General features: G+C 43.1%; 2 protein-coding genes across 3 annotated transcripts in view; both read left to right on the top strand.

Annotated features, from left to right (window-relative positions):
- Dpysl3 (dihydropyrimidinase like 3) overlaps positions 1–25403 on the top strand; it is a 114732-nt gene that overhangs the window by 78605 nt on the left and 10724 nt on the right. For both annotated transcript variants that reach the window (XM_028881731.2, XM_028881732.2), the window contains exons 2-9: positions 2424–2512; positions 5322–5506; positions 7632–7796; positions 11444–11505; positions 12500–12580; positions 18339–18407; positions 21129–21249; positions 25033–25189. In XM_028881731.2, coding sequence (XP_028737564.1) covers positions 2424–2512; positions 5322–5506; positions 7632–7796; positions 11444–11505; positions 12500–12580; positions 18339–18407; positions 21129–21249; positions 25033–25189 — 929 coding nt within the window. The remainder of the gene's footprint in view (positions 1–2423; positions 2513–5321; positions 5507–7631; positions 7797–11443; positions 11506–12499; positions 12581–18338; positions 18408–21128; positions 21250–25032; positions 25190–25403) is intronic.
- Positions 13210–15099, top strand: LOC114701607 (rhox homeobox family member 1-like). Its single transcript, XM_028881733.1, has one exon. It carries the CDS (start codon positions 14293–14295, stop codon positions 14881–14883), a length of 591 nt encoding a protein of 196 aa, XP_028737566.1. The 5' UTR covers positions 13210–14292; the 3' UTR covers positions 14884–15099.

Below are 25403 nucleotides of genomic sequence, written 5' to 3'. Positions count from 1 at the left end.
ATTAGAATAATTCCAAATTGATTGAAGTAGAAGTCAGAAAAATTTTCTGGAGAGTTAAACAAGGGCATTATCAGGAAGAAACCTTGCAGCTAGAGTCTTACCAAAGAAGGTAGTTTTTTGATGCCAGGTGAATTTGTAAGAAGGCAGTGAGAACACATTTGCAAGGGCCAGGGAGCCTGACATGTAATGAGAATTCCATGTTTATAGTTTTAGCACTAAGCTAAAATACTGGGCAGTGCAGGATCAGAAGTGGGTAGATATGTTGACAGGACTGAGAAGAGGTGGCACTTATTAATCAAGTCTAGGGGGCTTCATATTTGACCTCCATGTTGCTTCTTGGTTGTACACGTAGAATTTTTCTAAATACTTAAGTCAGTGGTATCTCTCAAAAATCTGCTGCCCTGGTGATAAGACACAATGACACTTTTTATTCTCATCCAATACTTGGCAGCAGAAGTTAAGAGGTAATTATCTGTATCCCACGTAGGGCCCAAGTGCCATCTGTCATTTTCTTGCCTTGATCACAACTTTCATTACTGAATCTGGGAGTCATCTGTCAATGGGACTTCCTTCTCTGAACCTTTCTCCACTTTGAAAGTCTCAAAGGGACAGACAGTGACCATCAGAGGAATGGTAGCGTTAAATGGTTCTGACCCTGGATCCATAGCCGAAGCCAATAGTTCTCAACCTGTGGGTCATGACCCCTTCGGGAGTAGAAGGATCCTTTTACAGGGGTCACCTCGGACCACATGCACATCAGATATTTACATTACAATTCATAACAATAGCAAAATCACGGTTATGAAGTAACAACAAAAATAATTTTATAGTTGGGAGTCACCACACACGAGGAACTGTGTTAAAGAGTCACGGCATTAGGAAAGCTGAGAACTACTTTAAGCTCTGCAGTCAAGAAGAACATTGTCTTTGAACACTGAGACATAGGACTGCATTTTCCACATTGTCCTCCTTCCTCTGCTTCTAATCTTCCCACGGGTCTCAGTGTATTTTCATTCAAACTTAAACTCAACAATCCCAGTGTGAGTAGCCACTCTGCCTCCCTAACCTCATCTCATTCCAGTGGCCTCATTGAACACAAGCTTTTGCAGAATGATTTTCTTCAGCTTTTCAAAGAAACGCTTTTTTTTTGTTTGTTTGTTTGTTTGTTTGTTTGCTTACTTTGAGGCCTTGATACAGGTCCCTTCTGCAAAAATTCTACATTGCCACCCATGTAGATTTCTTTTTTCCTTACTAGACCTCTTACCTACACTAGCCACACTTCCCTGTGTCCTATGACACTGAATTCAATTCTACATTGTAATTGAGCAGTTCTTTATTACTAAACTGCCTGTTTATGTTCCATAAAGGCAGAAACCTCCTGAATTTTTTACACAACTCCACTTTCCCCACATACATAATAGTAAGTAATTATTTGCTGAATCAATGGAGAACTAGATTGATAGATGGATGGATGGATGGATGGATGGATGGATGGATGGATAGGTGGATGGATGGATGGATAGGTGGATGGATGGCATTAAGGTCTATAAGTTCAATTCTTCACCAAATTCTTATCCATGGCATAGCTCTCTCTACTCAGCCCATCTTCTGGGAATACTTTTCTTGTCCATGGCTCAACAAAGGCACAGCTCACAACTTTGTACTCCATTCATAACCTTGTACTCCATCTTCATTCATAACCTTGTACTCCATCTCCATTCAGTCTATGATCTGCAGTACGGACGTTGGTTTGATGTTGGTTCCTCTGACATACAGAACATATATGTGTATTTTGTGACCAACCATAGAGCATATTTTCATTGTTCCACAATGGATCACTCATAAATTTCATCTAAGTTGAAGTTTTTAAAAGACTTTATTTTTCTCATGATTAAAGCAATAAGGGAATGCATTCATTCCTAGTCAAAATGCATCATATATAAGGACATATGAAAAATGTCCTATATAACTCAATACTATGTATCATGGATATTAAAACAAAAAACGAAATGGCTTAAGAAAATGTGAGAAATACTGTATATAATGAAGCAAATCTAAATCATGCATAATTTCTCCATCTCTCATGTTAAATAAGTACAATACAGTTTTTATTTTTTTCCCAACAATAGTTCTCTTACACTTTGTGTTCTAACAGTAATGCAGTAACATGAACGAGTATTTCATTATGACAATATAGGTAATATATATGTATATTTCCAAAAGCTATGACAGTGAATTTGAATCAGAACTGGATCCCCAACAAATATATCACACTCAAATGTGTAATGCACTGATTACACAGAGGTCATTTACCAAGTATGTTCTTGCTAGAAGTCTGAAAGAAGAGGGAGTTGGGAACACCTTGGCAACACACTCTTTCCACAGGTACTGTGACAGTGACTCATGTCTTCTTTCTTTTCCAGAGTGACCGTCTTCTAATCAAGGGAGGAAGAATCGTCAACGATGATCAGTCCTTTTATGCTGATATTTACATGGAGGATGGCTTAATAAAGTATGTACATGAAACCACCTTATACTTCCCCTCTGCCTAAGAAGAAGCTTCAATTTCATAAATAAAGTGAAAACACTGAATTTGGTCAAAAGAATCATTTTGAGGGCCCCTTTGTACAAAATGTATTAAATGGAATGCTATGGGTCATAGAAGATTGGATGATGTCACTTCTGTTCTTAAGGATATTGATAAGTGTATATGAGTGACAGTATCCTAAAAATGCCAAGGTGTGTGGAATAGGTTCCAAAGTAAAATCAGAATATATGCAGACTTTTTGTTACCAGGTAAGGCTTTAGATTAGAGAAAATACTTAAAATTGAACTTGAAAAAATAGTGTTGAGTTTTAGAAGGGCAGGGTACTAATAGGACATGCATATAAGGCATTTTTCCAAATATATTCATCAGTGAACTATAATTTCTCTATAGAATGATTTGCTATTGAAGAAGCATGGGCAGTTGATGTTCATGTATCAGTTCATTTCAAAACAGGATTTGATTAATATGATATTATATCATGAACAGCAAGGTACACCACCATATTAATAAGATGTTGTGTTTGTCTAGAATATCTGATTCATCCTGTTATCAGGAGTGCTTCCAATTGACAAAGCATTTGTGTAAGGTGCTAGACACTGCTATGTGACATTCTATAGTAGGCATTCTGCAAGCTCCTATCAGCATTCCCTCTGTCCTTGGGGACCTTAGAGTCTGAGGGAAACTGAGGTTTCTGAATATATAGCAAGGGTCCAGCATTATGAGGTAATAGGAATATCAAGAACTGAATAGCAGGCTAGACGGAATTCAGAGTGAGCAGTTGTTAATTACAACAGCTCATGTTTATTGATCCCTAAGGTGCTTAATCATATTTTGTGGGTTTAGCAGAGATTAATTTTTTAGTCTATATAACTCCAATGAGGAGCTGCTACATTTTACAATCAAAAGAATCGGGTCATGGTGAGATTAAATAATAACTTGGCTATGGCTAGTAACTGGCAGAGTCAAGACTATAAATCCAGGTAGCCTCCATGTTAGGCACACCTACACAGAGTAGACTTGGCTACCAGCAGAATGATTAAATGAGGAGACAGAAGCTGAGATTTTAGAGATCACTGAGGGCTTAATTAGTGTGTTGGAGAAAAGTGAATGAGGCATTTCTCTTTCAGATAGGGTATTTTGCTAGTTGTAAGGATGAGTGAAACAATGTATGTAAACGTATATAAACACACACCACACAGGCCCATCAGTTCTTCATCCTCTTGATTCTCAATTTCTCCTGGAGGAAGAACTAAGAAAAAGAATAACAGAACTGAGCAATATCTGGACTGAAGTAGAATTACAATCAGGCTGCATTTTTTCCACTGTGTGTTTTGAGTTGTGGTGGCCCTGGAATGGCCCCATGGTGATGCGGTGAAGTTGAACTCTCAGACATGTCAGGAATACATTAGCTGTAGACCTAGAATTTGCTGGTCAGTGACTTTTTTTTTTTTTTCTGCCCCAAGAGAATCTTTTTGGCTAGGTTCAGAAGGGAAAGTACTCATACCAACCAGTAGTGGGTTACACATGTGCCCATGGTAGGAGATATTCAGTGTTAATGTAAACTCTTAATCCTAGGTATACCATGGGGACAGACATGACCAGATACCTAGATCAAAGTTATAAAGTCAAACAGTATTGCAAGTAGAGATCTTCAAGCAGCATTTTGAGGGATAGGTAACACATTCACTGTGAGTCGCACCTTTGAAACACTCATTGAGTTGCCCCCCACCCCGCCTTGCTCCTCACTCCCATTTCTTGCTGGGATGCTCTAAAGCTTCCTGGGTCACACTGTACCTTAGGGAGATTGTCAAAAGAATCTTCCTTAGTTTGAAGCCTCTTTTGAGATACTGACAGTGCAAAGAGCAGTTGTGGTGGGGGAGATCTGCATGTTTGACTCTTTCATTGTGAATCTGCAATGGGGTGCCATTGGCTGATCAGGGAAGGGTGGATCAAGAAAAAGAAGCCTGAGGTGGGGGGTGACTTGAGCAAAGGTCTCTCACTAGGGCACAGTAAATCTGCTTCCAAGATGACTGAGTTCCATATCTGTTGTTGTACTGAGTCTTTATCTTCTGCTGCTCCTAGGCATGATGCCTTTCACACTCTTTGTAGCTTTTCCAGTGTCATCCCACACCACTCAAAAAGGAGCAAAGTGAAAGAAACCATGAAAATAGTTAAGTAAAAATATTAGTCACATGCTGTGCTCTAGACATCAGCAATCCATAGATTTCAGTACAAAGCCATAACTCAAGGCCCATGCAGATAATTTTGTGTCCACAAAAATAATTTTGTGCACACAACTATCTCTTCTTGTTTAAAGACTACTGGACTTGTGACTTTGAAGACCCTAATTGTAGCAGGGTCCTGTGCTGTTTTTCCCTTTGGGAGATGGGGGCCAAGTAGGCACAGAGTCAACGACACAGACTCTGAGAAAATGTTGAAACAACAAGCTCAGTTTATTCAGGAAGAGGCAAGCCTTATATACCCTCTACCCCACCCTGGGGGAAGGTTTGATGAATATGCAACTGTCGGTGTGACATGGCTGTCTCTCATTGGTCTAGGTCATCTCCAGATCATGTCTCAACTGCTGCTGCTAAGGCCCTTAGGCAAACCTAGGATGGCTCTCAGAAAGTATCTTTTTTACTTGTTTGGGCCAGCTGGCCCTCAAGTCTGTTAGGGATGAGTTGTCCCACAACCAATGCCTAAAATCCTTACATCCTACTCTTGTCCTGAGTGTCTTTCTTTTTAACGGCCAGTTGTCCCACTGTCTCACCAGGCAAATTGGAGACAATCTGATTGTCCCCGGAGGTGTGAAGACCATTGAAGCCAACGGGAAGATGGTGATTCCTGGAGGCATTGATGTCCACACTCACTTTCAGATGCCTTACAAGGGGATGACCACAGTGGATGATTTCTTCCAAGGGACAAAGGCTGCCTTAGCAGGTGGCACCACCATGATCAGTAAGTCCTGAGACTAGACATAGTCTTGCTGCTTAGAGATCTGGGCTTGCCACAAGTGCCAAGCGCCTGCCCTCTGATAACACTGACACTTGACACACTTCTCTTGATTTGGTTTGTGGAATTTGTGTTCCTGGAGGTGGTTACTCTTAGGAAAACTGCCAGCTCCCTAGAATTACACAAAGGAGATGCACGAGCCTCATGACCGCATGAGCCTCATGCATGAGAGAAAGATAAGTTAGAAAGAATACTCATTGAGACTGACAGTTCTTGGGGGATTAGTGGTCCTCAGTGGACTTAGTACTATTGGGTCGTTGCTGTATTTTGACCAATTTGTATCTTTAAGATTAGAAAACCTGTGAGTGGTTTCCTTTATTTATTTTTGTTTTGTTTTGCTTCTGGTAACTACTAATTCTAGGGGAGCTTGGGAAGTGGCATGCCCTTGGATTACTGAACTGATAGCATTCCAGACAGCCCTTCCTGTCCGAGGAATCTCAATGAACTGGTTACTGGCCCAGAGCTAGCCTCAAACTCGGGAGACAGAGCACTGTTTACTTAACATCATATTCCTCTACCCACAGGCACAGAGCAGCCTGAGCCAGAATTACTGTCTGTCTTAACCTTCCTTTCGACTAAACCACTAGCAGCAGTCAACTTTAGCTAGGATGGAGAAGCCCAGAAAAACTGTAGCAAGGCCATAAAAGGTGTAGTCCAGGGAGGCCTGAGCTTTCCTCCCAGCTGATGGGAAGGAGCCAGCTGACTTCTCAGCAGCTGTCTGCCCAGGAAAGCCCTCACGTCCTTGAAGACATTAGGAATGTAGCTGGATGCATCTACTTTCCGATCAGTGTGCTTAGGCTTCTCTGACAGAGGAAATGCATGATCTTGGCTTTGGCTTGGCTGTCTGCCATCTGGGCAAGGAATTGGGCCTGTTCTGCATGCCTGCAATGTTTTCTATGCTTGATCTTCTACATCAGTGAAGGGGCAGAGGGAAAATCAGAGATCTAAGTGAGGAATAAAGCTTCCAAGGAGCCACAGATGCAGTCTCGCCCTTCATAGATAACTTAGAGATGTTAGACATGCAGAAAGCAAAGGATGCATGTAACCCTCCTTCACTGTTAGAGCTGCTATTGTACAATTTCCAACTTAACAAGAGGATTGTAACATTTTGTACCATATTTCAAGCTGCTATTTTTCACTAAATCATGGATTATGAATGTCTTCCTGCTCTTTTGTTCATATTCTACTACAGGTTTTAAAGTAGATGTCTTTTGTCATTCTGTGAAAGTTGTCTCTAAGTTTTAACTAAACTTCTCAATTTTTTCAACTTCAGTCACTTGCAATTTTTCATTTACATAAATGCATTAGCGAATACCCTAGAAACTAAATGTTGCTGACAGCTACAATTTATTACCTAGGTATGATTCTTGGGCATGAGGATAATTATTGAGTCAGATCTGAAAAAAGGTCCAGATATTTGATACATATTTCGGTGTCAATCTCAGGATAGTTGAACCAGTTGCATGCTTTACCTCAGCTGCCTGAGGGGCACTTGATGAGAGTGGAGCTTTTGCCTAACCCTTGCTATAATAGCAGCAATTTATTTAAAAATATGTACCATCCATGGTTGCAGGGAAGAGAGTGAGTTTGAACTCAGAGAAACCAATTCTTGTTAACCTTGGCCGCTAGTTCCTGTCACACATCTAGAACTTCTTCTATCCAGGGAAGAGAATACAATGTTTGTCACTATCAGTGACTCAGCCTCAGCAATTGTAAATACCAGGTACTCATCAAGACCTAACATTTATTAACACTTAGTATGTGCCAAGTATCAGTATAGCACTTTATATGCATTTTATCACTTAATCATACAGCAAACTCAGAGGGAAACTGCCATTATTACCTATCCCTCTATCCTCTTAACACCCATTTTAAGAAGAGAAAACTGAGGTTTCAGAAAGCTAATAATTTGTCCCAAGTCCCGGAGTTAGATACTTAAAACACCTGTCTCTTTGAAGGCACCAAGACACAGAGGTTGTACAGCCATCGCTAAGCAGGAGGGAACAGACTTGCAGGGTGCAGGGAAGAACCAAACTGTTGTGAGTCACCCACCTGGCCCTCTGTCTTTCAGTTGACCATGTAGTACCTGAACCTGAGTCTAGCCTGACGGAGGCCTATGAAAAGTGGCGTGAGTGGGCTGATGGGAAAAGCTGTTGTGACTATGCTTTGCATGTGGACATCACCCACTGGAATGACAGTGTCAAGCAGGAAGTACAGAACCTCAGCAAAGACAAAGGTGAGCAAAGCATGCTCTCCAGCCTCCGGTCTCTTGGCTGCCATGTCTGTCTTTCCCACAGTGACCCACTTACGGGAGTCACTCCCCTAGTTTAGAGTCTGGTACCTTAAGCATGAGTGCTGAATGTAGAGCTTTCTCCTTTGTTCCAGGCACTTTATGTTTATGCAACTTCACTTACTTTTTTACAGGATCCTCACAGGATAAATAGTGTTAGTCATAACGGTGCAGATGAAAAAGCAGAGGGTCAGAGTAACTGCCCGGGATCTCATTTAGTAAGCAATAGGTCTATCCAGAGACAATGCTTTTTCACTTCCATGAATGTCTTAGTTAGGTTTCTATTGCTGCAATTAAACATCGTCACGAAAAGCAATGGGGGAGGAGAGGGTTTATTTCATTTTATAGCTGGTAGTCCGTCACTGAAGGAAGTCAGGACAGGAACTCAAGCAGGGCAGAAACTTGGAGGCAAGAACCGAGTCCAGGGTTTGAAGAAGCACCACTTACTGGCTTGCTCCTCATGGCTTGCTCAGCCTGCCTTCTTATAGATAGCACCTCAGACCATCAGCCCAGGGATGGCACTGTCTACAGCTAACTGGGCCCTCCCACGTCAACCATAATAAATCAAGAAAATGCAGGACAGGCTTGCCCACAGGTAGGGGTGTTTTCTCATTTGAGGTTCCCTGTTCCAAAATGACTCTAGCTTCAATCAAGTTGACTTAAAACTAACCAGCACAATACAGTTTTGCCAGTTTTGCAGAGGAAGAAACTGGGGCAAGATGACTGATCCTCCCTGAAGTCACATTGCTGACAATTCTGAGATCAAAGATTTCTAACCCTTACCAGTTTTGCTCATGACCAAACTGTTAATATTATATAATAATGGCATCCTCAAGATCCTCAAGAAAGGCTAAGACATGTCAGGAACGAGAATAGATTGATTATCTGGTTACGAGTGAAAATACGTTCCTTCAGTATGTCTCTGTCTCTCTCTCTCTGTCTCTCTCTCTTTCTCTCAGTGTGTGTGTTTGTATGTATGTATGTGTGTGTGTGTGTGTGTGTGTGTTTGTGTATGTATATTGTTGGAGGGGGTTCTCTCACTTTGAAGATGATTTTGGTTCCATTATCTTCTTTGATTCTTCTGTTTTCTGTTTTGTCCTATGTTCTAATCACCAGACATTTAGCATCCACAGGAACATATATACATATGCAAATATGTACCATGTGCTCAGCTTTGTAAGGTGATCTAAGTAGTCAGAGATGGGTAAGCAACAGCCTCTGCTGAAGGTCCAGTGCAAAAGCAAGCCATTCAGTGAAAGGCAGCAGAATGGATGCTTAACGCTGTCTGGTCACTGTGTAAGGACTTCAGGAAAACATCTATGTGGAGGGGAGATGCACCCTCAGAGGATGCATCTTTTCTTCTATCTCTTGCTGCACTCCAAAATCCTGCCCAACCCTTGGGAACACAAAACATGCTCTTAGCCCCTCCATCTTTCTATTTTTTGTTTTTGTTTTTTTTCCTGTCAGTAGAAAATTCAGTGGCTTTAATGAGCACACAGGGCCTGGGCCATTCCAAGGATGACTTGGAGGCTTTTGGAAAGGGGAATGTTGAGGAAAGCTGCCCTGAGCTGACCCACGCTGAGTATGGACATTCTTGAACTATAATCCACTTTTGGCTAGGGAAACTGTGGGCTTGGTTGACCCTAATGGTTAAACCAAACTTATTTTCCTTCTTCAAAATGATTTTCTGTTCTACCACCCCACCTACCTATTTATTTTGGGTGAAAATCAATAGAGTTTTTCCTATAATGCTGATGATTTATGTATTTAAGTACAATGTACAAATTATCTGTCCTCATTCGGTGTTAGTTCACTGAGGCCAGGTTTTATGTCCATTTTTAGTTCTACATTTGAAACTTAAATAGTTTTAGGTGAAAGAGTCATTCTTCAAACTATGTGTCTTAGTCAATGTTCTATTGCTGTAAAGACACCCCGACAAAGGCAACTCTTGGAAAACATTTGAGACTGGCTGACAGTTTCTGAGGTTTAGACCATTTTCATCATGGTGGGAGGCTTGGTAGCAGGAAGGCAGACCTGTTTCTTGAGAAGTAGCTCAGAATTCCACATCCAGATCACCTAGCAGCAGGAAGAGGGAGACACTGGGCCTGGCTTGAGCATTTGGAACCCCAAAGCCCACCCCCAGTGACATATTTCCTCTAAGGCCACACCTCCTTCAATAAGACCATACCTTAATCCCTGTCAAGCATCTCTACTCCTTAATGACAAAGCATTCAAAAAACTGAACCTATGGGGGGCGGGGGCATTCCTATTCAAAGCACCACAAAGAGTATATAGTCAACATCAATACCCTTTTATTATAAAAGTCCAAGTATTTCTAGGTTAAAAAGCTAAGTTTGACTTTGTACTTTCTTTTTTGTCTTTCTTTCTTCCTCCCTTCTTTCTTTCTTTTTCTTTCTTTTTTCTTTCTTTCTTTTTTTTTCTGTCCCATGGACAGGGTTTCTCTCCATAGCTTTGGCTGTCTTGGAACTCACTCTGTAGACCAGGCTTGAACTCACAGAGATCCACCTGCCTTTGCCTCCCAAGTGCTGGGATTAAAGGCATGTGCCACCACCACCCAGTTTATTCTTTAAGTGAATTATAGAGAATGGAAGGTAAATAGTATACTTACAAAAATATACATGCGCTCTGTGTATGTGTGCATGCGTTTGTACATGTGCCGTGAATGCGTGTCTTCAAAAGTACAGTTTCAATAGCAGAAAATGCATAATGTAAGAATATACCTGCTATATCTTAGAAGCAAATTTTTAGGGATGGGGCATTTAGGATTTGGGTTTTATTTTGATACAGCACCTTACTGGCTGGCCTGGTACTTTTTATGTAGTCCAGCCCATCCCTAAACTTTAGAGGAGCAGCAAGGGATAGAGAGAAAAATTCATAGCAGTTCTTCTGCCTCTGCCTCCCCAGTGACAGGATTAAATGCTTGTTTCCTCACCAGACCTGACTCAGAAGAAGTGTTTAAAGTTAGCTTTATTGTCATCTTCCTCATAGACACCTCACCCTGCAGCCTAATATTTACCAGTCATTCACCAAATAGTGAAATCAACCCATCCCCATGGAGACCAAATGCTTGCCTCACAGGGACTAAAAGATTTTGAAGGTATTGCCTCCTTTAGTGGTGAACTGCTACCTTATGAGGTGGGAGTTATTTTTCCAATTTACAGAGAAGGAAACTGAAGCCCAGAAGTTAGACATTCTCAGCTCATTGCAGTATAGGGTACATCCAAGTGTTGCATCCTCTAGTGTCTGGGCACAGCTGGTGTGCTATCGTGATTTCTCTGGTGTCTGCGTCTTTGAACAATAGGAAAGTTATCAGTCTTCTGAACTGTAATGCTGGGAATTGGGCTTAGCAAAGGATACCGAAGAAGACATCATTCTTCGAGGAAACCACTGATGAACTATGGATTTTATTGGCAACAGAAGGCATGATAAGATGGGGCATTCAGAATGTCCCCCTTCTTTTGGGTAGGCACCTGAGCTATGTGCTCAGAGCACGTGGGTGGTAGACATGAGAAGGTGGTGGTGATAGTTAATGTTGTCTTTTTCCTGATTTTCTTCCTTTCCTTGTCTTGCAGGTGTTAATTCCTTCATGGTTTACATGGCCTACAAGGATTTATATCAAGTGTCCAACACAGAGGTAGCAACCCATTTGATTGTGTTGTTTGGATTGCCTGCAAGCATGGGTTTCCTATTGTTGCTGATGACCTGGGCCCTTGGAACATAAGTCATGGTGCTTACTGGTGTGAAGCCACTATGTCAGGCTGTCTATTGAAGCCCCTGCAGTCTACGCTGCATTTTAAAGAAGTGAATGGGACAGGTGCCCATGGCAAAGCAGAGAAGATCTTGAATTTCTACTCACAACAGTTGTCTTAAAGACTAAGAGGAACACTATTGTCTCCAAACCTCTTATAAACCTGGTGAAAATGTGGAGTTCTCTGCTTCTTAAGATTAGGAGGGCTTCCTGCTATTGGGTACCATCTTGGCTGTCATAATTGTATCAGGGGACCTCCTAGGAAACCATGGGTGTGTCTCAATTTAATAGATCTGAAACAATCAGGGGAAATGTAAGAAATTAGCACTCTTATCTTCTAGGTAGAGAGTAAGGGTGTGTTTGTCTTAAGAGGTTCAGATTAAGAGTTTGAGTATTGTATTAGCTTTGACCAGGCTGTCGGGGCCTTATGGAACACTTGTTGAAAAGCATTCTGACACCATGTCTCAGCTCAGTGAGAAATTACTCCAGGAAAGATGGATGCCACAGACAAGGCTTGTAGATATTGGCCCTGTCTGTGTGAATCCAGACAAGTCTTTCACAGAGACAGATCCTTCTAAAATGTCTTTGTGGTTTTTGTTGTTGTTTATTTGTTTGTTTTATTTTGATTTTGAGATAAGATTTCTCTGTGTAACCCCTGGAACTTGCTCTGAAGACCAGGCTGACCCTTAAACTCACAGAGATCTGCCTGCCTCTGCCTCCTAAGTGCTGGGATTAAAGGTGTGTGCCACCATGCCTGGCTAAAATGTCTTTGGACTACATTCATCTTTGGTTTAAGATATTGTTTCAGGTTTGGTTTTAGTAATTGGCCTTTATGTGAAGGTGCTAGAGGTGGCTGTGAGGTTGTTTGTTTCTATTTCAGCTCTATGATATCTTCACCTGCCTGGGAGAGCTGGGGGCCATTGCTCAAGTTCATGCCGAGAATGGAGATATCATTGCCCAGGTAACATCGTGGATCAAACCTTTTATGTGTGTGATCTTGGGTCTGCATCCCACCCATTTCCTCTCTTCAACATGACTTGAATGCCCCAAGAGTTCAAGACTACCATAAACACATTGGTAAAGCCAAAAATCCATACTAAAAAAGCTCATAGCTCTAGGCTCACACTTATAATCCTAACAAGGACTGACCATCAAATGTTCACAGCCATGAGATGTGATAGTGAGCTTTTTTTTTTTTTTTTTTTTGGTTTTTCGAGACAGGGTTTCTCTGTGTTGCTTTGCGCTTTTCCTGGGACTCACTTGGTAGCCCAGGCTGGCCTCGAACTCACAGAGATCCACCTGGCTCTGCCTCCCGAGTGCTGGGATTAAAGGCGTGTGCCACCACCACCCGGCGATAGTGAGCTTTTTATTTCTGGCCGTAAACAGTAAATCTTAAAGAATTAATCTTCAGCAGCACAGTGATAGCACATGCCTTTAATTCCAGCACTCAGGAGGAGGCTGAGTTCTCTTAGTTCAAGGTTAGGGATACACAGAGAAACCAAAAAAGAAGAAGAGGAGGAGGAGGAGGAGGAGGAGGAGGAGGAGGAGGAGGAAGAAGAAGAAGAAGAAGAAGAAGAAGAAGAAGAAGAATGAATGAATGAATGAATGAATGAATGAATCATTAATCGTCAAGGTCAGGTGGTGGGTACACACCTTTAATCCCCCAACTCAGGAGACTGAGGCATGACACATCACTGGGAGTTCCAGGCCAATCAAGGCTATATAGTGAGACCCTATTTCAGAAAACCTAAAACCAAACAAAAAAGAATTCATCTTCAGATTAATGTCCCCATAAATTATAAATTACTAAGCTTACAGGGTTTTTTTTTAATAGTTTGCCTGATGTCTTCCTCTCCATTTGCTTTTAATTTTGAGAAAGCACCTCTAACTCAGATATTTATCTAGTTATGAAGTGAAGACAGGTATGTCTAAAAGTGGTCTACTAAGTTTTCTCTCCCTAAAAGCGTTTAGGCCTAAAAACTTCTGACAGGATTATAAAGAAGACAGTGTGATCTTGGTTGTCCACTTAACTTCATCTGGAAATCAACTAAAACGAACTCCTGAGCACTTCTCTGCAGGTCTCTCTCTCTCCCTCCACCTTCACCTCTTACTTCTTCCCCCACCCCCACCCCAACCCTGTTCTGAGACAGAATCTCACTTAGTAGCTATGGCTGTACAGGACTTTCCATGTACACCTTACTGCTCCCCCCACCCACCCCTCCCAACCCCCAGGAACTCACAAAGATCCCATTGCCTCTGCTGGGATTAAAGGTGTGTGCTACCACGCCCAGATACAAAGGATTTTCCTGCTCTGATCTTTGGAGGTGGGAGACCCTCCCTAAAAGTGGGCGGCATCTTCCGGTGGCCGCCCATATAAAAGGATGGGGCGGTAGAAGGAAAATTTTAAGCTACTTGCTCTCGCTCTTGCTGGCAAGTTACCCTATCCTGGGGATCGGCGTTCCTTCACCGATATTAGGACCAAGTTCGTCAGGATTTCAACCAGGACTCCTTCCAGCCTTCGGCGCCAGATTGGATCTGCTGAGAAGCCTAGCATTCTACACTGAACAACTCCAGGATCGTTGGCCTCTCCAGAGTAAGAGAGACATTGACGGTTTGACTTCCCTGACCACATCCTTATTGGCGAAGGCGAGGCTATTTCTACAGTGTTAGGCCATGGCACACATGTCCCATCACCATGACCCCAATTTCTACAACCTGGAAGAATATGAAATCGAGGTGGAAATTGAGAATGACCGCGTGGAAATTGAGAATGACCGCGTGGAAATCGAGGATGAGCAAGAGATGGCAGCGGCAGGAGGGAGCTGCCCGGTTAATGAATGTGCTCGAGGCTTCATGGACAAACCCGAGTACCAGGGTACCCCAAAACACCAAGGTGATATGAACCACGTGGTCAACCTGAGCTACATTGGTTCTGACGTCGCTGTCGCGAGCCCAAGTTACTATCAAAACATAGGACAGCTACAGTTGGAGGAGAAGAAGACCTTAGTTGCTAGGGTCCCACAGCAGTGGAGGGGCACTCGACCACGGATCCGCAGGGGTCTCACATCCTGGCAATTGAGCAGACTGGAGAGCATTTTCGAAGAAACTCAGTACCCTGATGTGATCACGAAGAAGGATCTTGCGAAGAGCCTCTTTCTTAAGGAATCAGAGGTTCAGTCTTGGTTTAAGGAGCGAAGAGCCAAAGAAAGGAAAATTCAGAACTTACAAGGTGCCCCTGATAGGACTCAAGAGATCTTTCACTAAAAGTTTTTAGAGGAGCCCTGGAGTACCATCCTTCTCGAAGAACAAACATCCCTTCAGCAGTAAAGAAAGTTAGTACAAAGCCAGCCATAGCTAAGGGAGACCCTGATTTAGAAGAAACAAAAACAAAAACAAACAAACAAAAAAAGGAACAACAACAACAAGAAAAAAAACTCACTGAAGTAAATACAAGAGCCACATAATCTGTGAAGAAAACAATGGTAGAGAAAGCAAGGGATGAAAACAAGGAGAAACTAGAAGATTCAGTAGAGACCTGGCCAGTCTTGGCAACCAGGCAAGTTTCAGATTGGGCCCTTTCTTGAGTGAGAGCAGGGCGGGTTCTTTGCTGAAAATGAGCCAAAGCTACGTGGCATTCTCTATCCTAAGGTAGCGTTTCTCTGAAACCAGAAATCTGATCCAGGACTGCAGAACTCACAACCTTAGATAATAACAAGTTTGGGTCTTATGGGGATCCGTAGTCCACTGGCTTCCTAGAAATCATATTGAGTAACTTGATGAAAGAATGATGAAAGCAAGCACCCAGAGCCCCAAACTGATCATTTGTAGGAAGCTGAGCAATTTCCCATCCATCTCCTGGGATACTTAATGGAATAAATGCACAGATGTGTCTTCCTCGGGGATATTCACTCAGCACTGGCCTCTGCCAGGAGGAGCCAGCAAGAAAGCAGAAGGTGACCTCTGTCCATGTGATGATGTGAACAGCAAGAAGCACAGTTTCTTCACACAGAGCCTTGAATAACTGGTAGAACTAGATGTTAGCTCTAAAATTGATATGCCCCCATAGGCATCTTTACTCAGAGATCCTGTGTCTGGGGGTTCCTTGCTCTTCATATCCCATACATAATACAGGGCTCTAGCTGTTGTGATTTCAGAGTCTCAGCAATCCCTGGGTCCTCTTCATCCCACCCTTTCCCGACCTCAGGAAGATCTGTTCTCCATCAGGAAAAAGAATCGGGGCATTTTTCCATTTGGATGAGTTTCTGGTGTGTATTTATTAGATTCAGCTTTAGTTGAAGATTGAATCATGTCATCTAAATGAAGGCAGCTGCTCCCCTCAGAGTTTCGTGCTATACTTTTGCAAAACCAAGAGCAAAACAAAATCTTTGCATACAAGGACAACTTTCAGATCTTTCCAATTCTAAGCTGGGCTGAGCTTTCTTTCTTTTTTTTTTTTATGCATTTGAGAAATGTCCTTATGCCCACAGAGAACTGTAGCTTCCACTCCTCGTTAAAGAAGATCCCCTTTGCAAAGCAGTTAGCCCTGAAATTATGTACCTACAAACACCTCTAAAAACACTGAAGAGGGTGGTTATATATTTTTGCACTTATGTATGTGTAACAATTATAATTACAGAAAAAGAGACCAAGGGGCCATGGATTTGGAAGGAAGTAAAGGGTGGGAGAGGTGGGGAGGAAGCAAGTAAAGGGAAGAAATGATGTAATGGTATTCTAATTAAAATAAACAAACAAAGAAATTAAAAAGAAAATTGAAATGTTACTATGTTCCAAGCCAAAACAAAGCAAGGCCATTGGAGAAAGCCACAGCTGTTCTGTGACCAGAATAGTGAGGTTAATGTCGGGTGGTGGTGGTGCACGCCTTTAATCCCAGCACTCGGGAGGCAGAGCCAGGCAAAAATCTGTGAGTTTGAGACCAGCCTGGGCTACATAGCAGGATCCAGGACAGGTATCAAAACTCTTGGGGGGGAAGAATAATGAGTTCATTGTTGTGATGTCCAGTAGGAAGCAGTGTGTTTCCAGAGTGTGACGAATGAGCTGGCTGCATACCATGTTAACACATGTGACTAGGATAGAGGTCATATAAGGCAGAAGATATCTAGTTGTAAGCCTTAGCATCCCTTATGTGCTTCCTTAGGGAGGACTCTTACTGGAGCTTGAAAGAAAGTATGTCTAGAATTCAATCAATGAGAATGGCCGGAAGACAAAATAGATGTGGTTCAATAGAAAAATCAGCCTAGGAGGGTTTTAGAGAATTTTCTATGTGTGTGATACAGTGCTGGCTTTCTCCTGCCACTCCCCTTTATTTATTTGTTTATTTATTTTACTTTTTTGAGACAGGGTTTCTCTGTGTAGCCTTGGCTGTCCTGGAACTCACTGTGCACCCCAGGCTAGCCTCCAACTCAGAGATCCCCCTGCCTCTGTCTCCCACGTGCTGGGATCAAAGGCACGTGCCCACCAAGCCCAGCTTCCTGTTCCCCTTTTAATTTGTCTGGGTTCCAAGCCCACCCATGGAATAATTCAGCTCACCTTCAGTTAATCCTGAGGCATACACAGAGGTGTGCCTCACTAATCTAGTTTCCTAGGTGATCACAGATTCAATCAAGTTGACCTGGGATGACAGACCATGAAGCTCATAAACTCCAGATATAAACATTTCCCTTATCACTCCTCTTAATCTGAATTACTAACAACAAAACAGAGGTTCTTTCCAGCTTCTAGGAATCCTTTTGTGCCAACTTTGCCTCATAGTTTCCAGGTGATACAGGCTTGCCCGCTGACCTCTCTCCTGAATTACTAGCATCTCTCAAGCCATTAGACTGGGGTCACTGAAGCAGAGGTTCTTGGGAACTAGCCTTAACAATTTCAGGGTGCAACTGCAGATAATGGTAGCCTAGGGTCTCTGCTACCCCTAATTGTATTTACCAACCACCTGCTTCTCCATAAATGTTGTTCATAGGTGTGAGGATAATTAGAGTCTGCCACAAGAAGCACACCTGTCTGTCATATTATAATGTACATAGCATTTTACCAAACAGTAACTCAAGTAATGCTGTCAAGAGGCATGATTCTGTCTGGTTGAATTCTGCATCGACTCATCTAATCCATGGGTTTGAAATAACAAACCCAGAGACAGTTATTAAAACACGAATTGTTGGAATTTGATGCCGTAACTTCTCATCAGGCCAGAATAGGGTTGGAAATTCGCACCTGGACTAAAGCAGCCCAGATGAACCTGAAAGGGAAGGCAGGTACTGTGGGATCTGGTCCTAAACTGTGAGCTACATGGCCTTAATCCAGGTACTTAACCCGGAGCATAGCATGGAACAGATGTCAACGCCTTTTATTATATAGCTGAATATAAACAGCTAAATTCAAGATTGAATCAGCTAACAGCTCAGGCAAGGGTTTGTTCACAGGGAGCTGTGTCTGAAAGAGATGAAGAGTAAGTGACATTTTATTGGTAGTGTAGACAAAACAGGAACACTCTTAACTATATTCCTTTTAATAAAAACAAGAAGCCAGTTAACTTTTTAAGGATTCGACTTTACAACTCCAAATGTGGAATTACGTATTTGTCCAACGTATAAATTTTATTCTTTTCCCCTTGAGAGCATCTTAGCCCAGAGCATACAGATGTCATTTTCCCAAATCTTGGCTGCAACCATCTAAGAACTTTCTCCATTCTGTTTTTATTTTAGGAGCAGGCCCGGATGTTGGAAATGGGGATAACTGGCCCAGAAGGCCACGTTCTGAGCAGACCAGAAGAGGTGGGTTGCATGGAGTAGAGCAGAAGGGCCACATAGGGAAAAACCAAGACGGCAGTAAGAGTTGAAACGGATGGTCACAGTCTTAGCCTTCCACTCACTTTACATTTGGAGTGTTTCTGTTTGCCCCCAATTTCCTGAGCCACACCCACACACAATGTAGGCATGAGCATGGCTGAAAGGTGATAGAATCTATGAACACCACCAAGCATGACTTCTCTCAAAGACCTCTTCTAGAAAGGAATGTAAAGGAGATGCTCACCTCTGACCTTCAGTTGCAGGACCCTCCCTGGGCCTTCAGTAGGAGTGCTGAATATCTAAGTCTTTGTTAATCATCACGAGTACTGGAGACATTCTTATGTACTCTCATATTACTTTGAGTCTAGCAAAACACAGACAATGGGGGGGGGGTTGAATAGACTTTTCATAGGCGTTATGTCTATTCATTTGAATAAAGTGATGATTGTGGTCAGAAATGGAAGTTTTTCACTCACGATATGAATCAGGGTGTGCATCTGCAGAGCCAGCCAAAGGTGAATAGAGACTAATTCCTATCTCTTATGTCAGCAATTTCTCTTGTTGGCACAGGGCTCAGAGCTTGGAATTAATCACCCACCAGTCTGAAAGCTAGGTGGTTCTGACCTGCCAGCCTTGGGTGATATCAATGGTCCTCATGTCAGGGGAGCTAACTCTGTTATGCCAAACCCCACAGAAGAACCGGAACCTAAAGATTTTGTTTTTTCCTCATTTCTTCTAGAGCCCAGAAAAAGTTTAAATGTAACACAAATATAGAGAAAATTTCCTATTACGAGGAGGTATCCATTTTCACAAGCTGAATACACTTGTATCAGGGCATCCAGATGGAGATAGAACACGGTCAGCTTTCTAGAGGTTGCCAGTTGTTACAGCTGTTATGATTAATGATGAATTAAATTATAATTAAAATTAATGATTGACATCCCAGTCACACACAACATTCCTGAAAAAAAAAAAAAATCTGTGCCCTAATAATTCTAGGCACCTTCTCAGGGACACTTATTTCTGGCAGTGCTAACTGCTTGCCTTGACTTAGCTATTCTTGCTGCCACTCAAGGTAGTGGCATTGTGTGGGTAAAGAACCTGAAGCTTAGAGAAAGTCAGCCAGGGGGCTGACCAGGTTTAAAGAACTGGAAAATCACTTATATGGTGTTACCTGGCCATAGTTGCCAACACTGTTTGTGAAGCGATAAATACTGGTCACTGGAGGGATATGCTGGCAAGACAGAGTTCTTTAGACGCCGCCAGGGGATTTCACAGCAAAGTCTATTTTTGTTCCTTGGTTTGTTTTTTCAACCTCACTCCACCCCCACCACCTCAACCTTTCCCAGTCCCATCTCCTTTTTAGTAAGAAGGCCACTTAGCTGTAAATCTCAACAACTCCAGAAGCTCTTTTGAGTAAAGCAGAAACGTGATGTAACCTTCTAAAGATAGTCACGTCGTCAAAGTGCAGAAAAGCCTGCCCTGCTGGAAGGGAATAGGATCAAAGAAGCCAGGACTGAGGTCATGGGGCTGCTGAAGTGGTCAGCAAAGGTAGGAAGTGAGAGTGAGTGCAGGAAAAGCCAGCTGCTCTTCAGTTCAAAGCTCAGCCAGATGTAGTCTCCAGTGATGCTGTTCAGAAAGGATAGCCAGAGTCATAGAGCATAATCTGTGGGTTGCAATGTCTGGGAACTTGAGAGGGCTTCACCTGCATCCAGGAGCCTTCTGGAGGATACCAACTCAGCCTACTCACTTCCTCAAGCCGACTGAACTACATTCACCATGGAGTGACTGGTTTGCATTATGCAGCCACTAGACATCTGTAAGCTATTTGGAGCATATTTTTTAAGTGTTGGTCTGTGCAAGCTAACCCAGAAAGTCATATGCATATGAAAAAGAATGGCTGATGATTCAATGAGAAATCACCATTGTCTCCACTCCAGGCTGAACAAGACTTGTTCAGGGTTTGAGCAGTAGCAGACTTCACATTGGTCAGAAACTATGGTCAATGATCACACCAATAGCCACTGTCCTGGGCACTAATTTCTCAAAAGGATTAACCATTTAATCCTTACAATGGCCCTAGATACCAGAATTCACTGTTACTCTCTTAGACAGGAAAGCAGCAGTACTGGGTGGTTGTATGATGTACTTGAGGTTACCTGGCTGGCACACAGCAGAACCAGGATTCACTCTCAGTCCACCCAAGGGAGCCTGAGCTCTCAAATCTCACTTGGTTAATCAAATATGGAGAAAACCATTACTTCTCATGTATTAAGCACAGCTGGGTTAGTGGGCATATTTGAAAACATGAATTGGAGTAGATTGGAAGAGAACAGCAATAAGAACAGTGTTTGTGCTGTGGAGCTTGGCCAGGAATTATTGTAATAAATCCTTCCTAGCACCAACCCTTTGCTGACCCATTGCTGCAGAAAAGGACCTGATGTCCTTGGGTGCCTGATTGTCTTCACTGGAGATTCTAGACCTGATGATGTGATTGGGTTTTCCCAGAGACTCTGCTCTGAAATCGGGGAGTAGAGGCTTCCATTTGGGGAGAGGAGAGAGGCAGTGCTCTAGCCCCTCCCTGTGCTGTTCTCTTAGCCTCTTCACAGCCTTGTCTTACCACCTTTTAAAGAGGCAGGCGGTAGCAAGGGTGAGGGAGAGAGGCTCACACTCTTACTGACTCCTGGGGAATTTTTTTTTTTGTAGCTGGAAGCTGAGGCTGTGTTCCGTGCCATCACCATCGCCAGCCAGACCAACTGCCCCCTCTATGTCACCAAGGTCATGAGCAAGAGCGCAGCTGATCTCATCTCACAAGCCAGGAAGAAAGGTGATTAGTACTCTCAGGATCGTGAACCTCCTACTGCACTATGCGGCTCCCCGGACCCCCAATTCCTGGCTGTCCACTGTATTAGAAATGGCACCACCTTTTCTGTCCCTTGCCCTGCTCTCTAGGAAGCCTCTGTCTACAACTGGGGTTCTACTTATATTCTCCCATATAAGTAAACTGAAGTAACAGGAAGGTTCAGGATTTTGCCCAAAATAACAGCATGCATCAATTTCTCTGAGACTTGGTACATCTCTCACTCACTTTCCATCTGTCTGATGTCAGTTTGCATTATCTGAGCTTTGGAAATAGACACACCAGTCTATATTATATAAGTGTAGAAGTCAAAGATCCAGAGTATTGGCTGTAACTGGGGCATGATTAGCTTGGAGGTTTAAGCAATGACATTAGTACTCTAAAGCTTCCACTGTTTTCTCCGTTCTTTTTTTCTTCTTGGTGGCTTCATGATCAGTATTAACAGTAACAGGAATAGATGATATGGGGGTCCTGGGGGTTGGCGGGGAGGAGGATCTATTGTCCTCAGTTTCTGGTGACGGATGCAGTGAAGAAATGGCTTAAGCAAGTGTCTAAGAATAGTGTGGACTATCTTGTCTGGGGTCTGTGTGCATCCCTGAATTGAAGCACACCCTAAAGAAGACAGCATTGTCTGGCCCGTTCTGAGCGTTCTCATGACAGGGGTGAGGTCATGTCACCTGAGCATACCGGTCAGCACAAGTTCGCTTGGAAAAGAGTTTCACACTGTGGTCCTCACGGCCCAGGGCTCTGTCCTCACTGCCTTTCTGCCCTCTGCTTTGCTGTCCACTGCTATTAACTGGGGCTTGCAGTGTCTATCTCAAATCCCATTTCAAAGCTTTTTTATTTTTTTTGAGTTTTATATCTTGTCCTTAGTGATAGGCTTATGGGCTCAGTGGTGAAGCTGTGCCCGTAAACAGTGTGATTGAGAAACCAGAGATATGCGCTGTGCTTGATTGGGAAAGAAGATCCCCTGTGAGTCATGCATTTGCTATTGCTGTGTGCTGATGGTCATCTGCTAACAGAGAGACCCACGCTGAGTGATTCCTCAGTGAAGTGGCCCTGTTCAGTTTCCATGTGGGGGTGACCAGGGTGCTTAAGAAGAGCCTGGCTGACTTCTGGCAGTGTTTTCCAGCACTCTCTAGCATTCTGGGAAAAGGTGGCCCTTTTCTATGAGAGAGGCATCTATCTAGGTGTCCAGATCTCTGCCAAGCAGTCAGGTTCTGGGTTGCTTTCCATTTCTCCACGATCCCGGTAAACCTGCTCTTGTCTCTCAGCAGTTAATGGTGCCACTCCGCTGGATGAGAGGTGTCCAGGAGAACCAGGAGAGCAGTCAAATTCTCCTTCTTAGATGTAGGGTGGGGAAAGAAGGAAAAAAGAGGAGGAGGAGAGAGGCCACCACACTCACTCTTTCAGCCCTAACCACCCAGGCCATTAACCTCTCATGCCTGCTGCTGGCGTTCATGCCCTACTTGAGCTCTATGCTCAGAATATCCAGGGAACCTGAGGTTGGGTTGTTTTCAAGCATATGCTGTTCTTACTTCATATTTCGTGGTAGACATTTCTTTCCATTAGTCTTCTGGTTATGGTTCTCTGGCAAGGAGAACTCACACAACTGTGTCCACCAGGCAAAGGGATGTGGATCCTGGTGATAAAACAGGGCTAGGGCTATTGAAGCCATGAACATCTTTTGGACAGCCATTCTAGGGGAACATTGAGAGCACCTCCAGCAGGAAGATGGAGGGTGGCCTTACTCCTTCCTCCCGAATCTGTTTCTGGTCAAGTTGCAAAGAATTTCATCACCCATCCCTAGTGCTCTTTAAGAACTCTGCTGCTCATAATGAATCTTAAAAAGTACAAAGTTAAAGCAGAGAGAGGGGTTGTCTCTCTGTGTAAAAAAGCATTTGTGTAGAAGCTCAAGGGCCTAGGCCAGTCCCTACATACACACACACACACACACACACACACACACAGAGCAATACAGTGAAGTACTGAAATTAATATTCTAAATGCAGAATTCTCAACTCTGAGGCATGTGACAGGGGCATTATTATCACACTTTTGAATAAAGAAATTGATGGAATCAGCTGGGCAGTTCAGTATTCAAACTCAGATACAGTGGAGAACTTCAGTTTCTTCAGCTTCTCTCCTAAATGTAGTCCCAAGGAACAGTCCTCTCTTAAGGATGTGTTTCTTGTAATAGCTGAATATTTTCCTCGAATCTCACTTCTTCATTTATCCCGATCCTATATTTTTGGTCAATCCTTGTTAACACCATCCCTGAAGGCAGGGATGCATATGTGAACCACTGATATTTTTCTTCTGATTTTCTGTGGTAGGCAGATTGATCACTAATCAATCATGGATATTTTCTAGTGAATGCAGAAGCATTGTTAGAATTTCCTCCTGCCTAGTATTCCAGGATGTCCTTGATTGAAGTTAAAATGAGGCAAAACTTCTTTATAATCCTGGCTATGAAATCCCGGCTAGAAAATGACTGTGCAAACTTTGATGGCAGAAGGCCGAACAAGATGAAGGTTAAAGATGCCCGAGGCTTATCGGCATATGCCTGTCCTGACGCTGATGCAGAGAAATGAGGGGCCAGCCAACTTTGGAGGGAAGCATTTCCTTCTGGATCACTATCTCTTTCTAAAAAGCATCCAAATACAAGCTTAATACCGCATCCCAGGGCCAGCCCCAACGTATGCATTTCACGTTGTTCTGTCTCCAGTACCAAGTCAATGTTTGTCAAAATGGCAAATGCATAGCCAAAGGAGACAATGGTTAAAAAAAGAAAACAACAACAGCAAAATAAAAACATGTAAGAGCCTCTTATCCTCCCAAAATGGGTTTTACACTGCAGGGCCGAATCTTGTCCTTGGAGCAGGAGAGCTGGCAGTTCCCAGCGATGTGGACCGCACTCAGGGCTTTGGGCCTCTCACAGTGGAAAAGTGTAGGCAGTAAAGAAATTAGTGTTGGGGACCAGGCCCGGTTGGTTAAGCGTCTGCCTTGCAAACATGAGGGCCTGAGCAACAAGCCTGCATGGTGGCCTGCTCTCGCAGTCCTAGCTCGGGGATGATGAAAGCAAGAGAGCCCCTGGGACTTGCTGGCCAGTTGATTTTTGTCCAGTTGCTAAGCTGCCAGTTCAGTGAGAGACTCTGTCCCCAAAAGTAAGATGGAGGACAGTGGAGAAGGGTATCTGGCATTGGCCTCTGGCCTCTACACCCATGTGTACAGATGCATAAATACCTTCCAAAATGGTTTCCACTCACATGCCAAACACATACACAGACACATGTACATACAAGAAATTAGTATTTAGTAAGCATCTACCATGTGCCGGACCCTTCATGTACGCTAAGTCTTTTCACAAGTCTGAGAAGTAAACAGAATCTCATTTCATCAGCTATGAGATATAGGACACACTGTTCTGATATTTTAATATTTCAAATGGCTCTTGAACTCTGTATAACCAGTATGTAGTTTTATTTTCTTCATTTTTAAATTTAAATTTGCTTTCAAAGTGGGAGGCTTACTGCCACACCTTACAGCTAATGGCTTCTTATTATTTACAGAATACAAATTTGTTTACAGTTAATAGAAAAAGAGACTAAAAAAGCTGTGAATAGAAACTTGAACCCTAGGCTTGCCTAAGTTCAGAGACAGAGCCTTGAGAAGAGTTAGAGTTCTGATTAGATATGCTGGATTGGAGCAGTACGTATTTCTTGCAAAACTGACATTCACCCCTTCCAGGAAATGTGGTCTTTGGCGAACCCATCACTGCCAGTCTCGGGATAGATGGAACTCATTACTGGAGTAAGAACTGGGCCAAGGCAGCTGCATTTGTGACATCCCCACCTCTGAGCCCTGACCCAACCACACCTGACTACATCAACTCCTTGCTGGCCAGGTTGGTGCAGGATACCATGTGTTCTGTGGAATCATCTTGGAGCTGGGATGGGGGCTGCAGTAGTATAGTCTAGGTGGTAGATCAGAGTCTGCAGCAGCATCAAATTCTCCTGCAGTCTGGAGTACAGAAAACTGGCTCTTCTATATGACAGTTCAATGGATGACACAGTTTCGGTGTGAATAAGGGTCTCGGCAGCTGATTGCTGTAATGTGCC

The sequence above is a fragment of the Peromyscus leucopus genome, chromosome 19 (genome assembly GCF_004664715.2).
Source record: "Peromyscus leucopus breed LL Stock chromosome 19, UCI_PerLeu_2.1, whole genome shotgun sequence".
Taxonomy (NCBI): domain Eukaryota; kingdom Metazoa; phylum Chordata; class Mammalia; order Rodentia; family Cricetidae; genus Peromyscus; species Peromyscus leucopus.
Note: the sequence above shows the minus strand (reverse complement) of the source record. Positions and strands in the feature narration are given on the sequence as shown.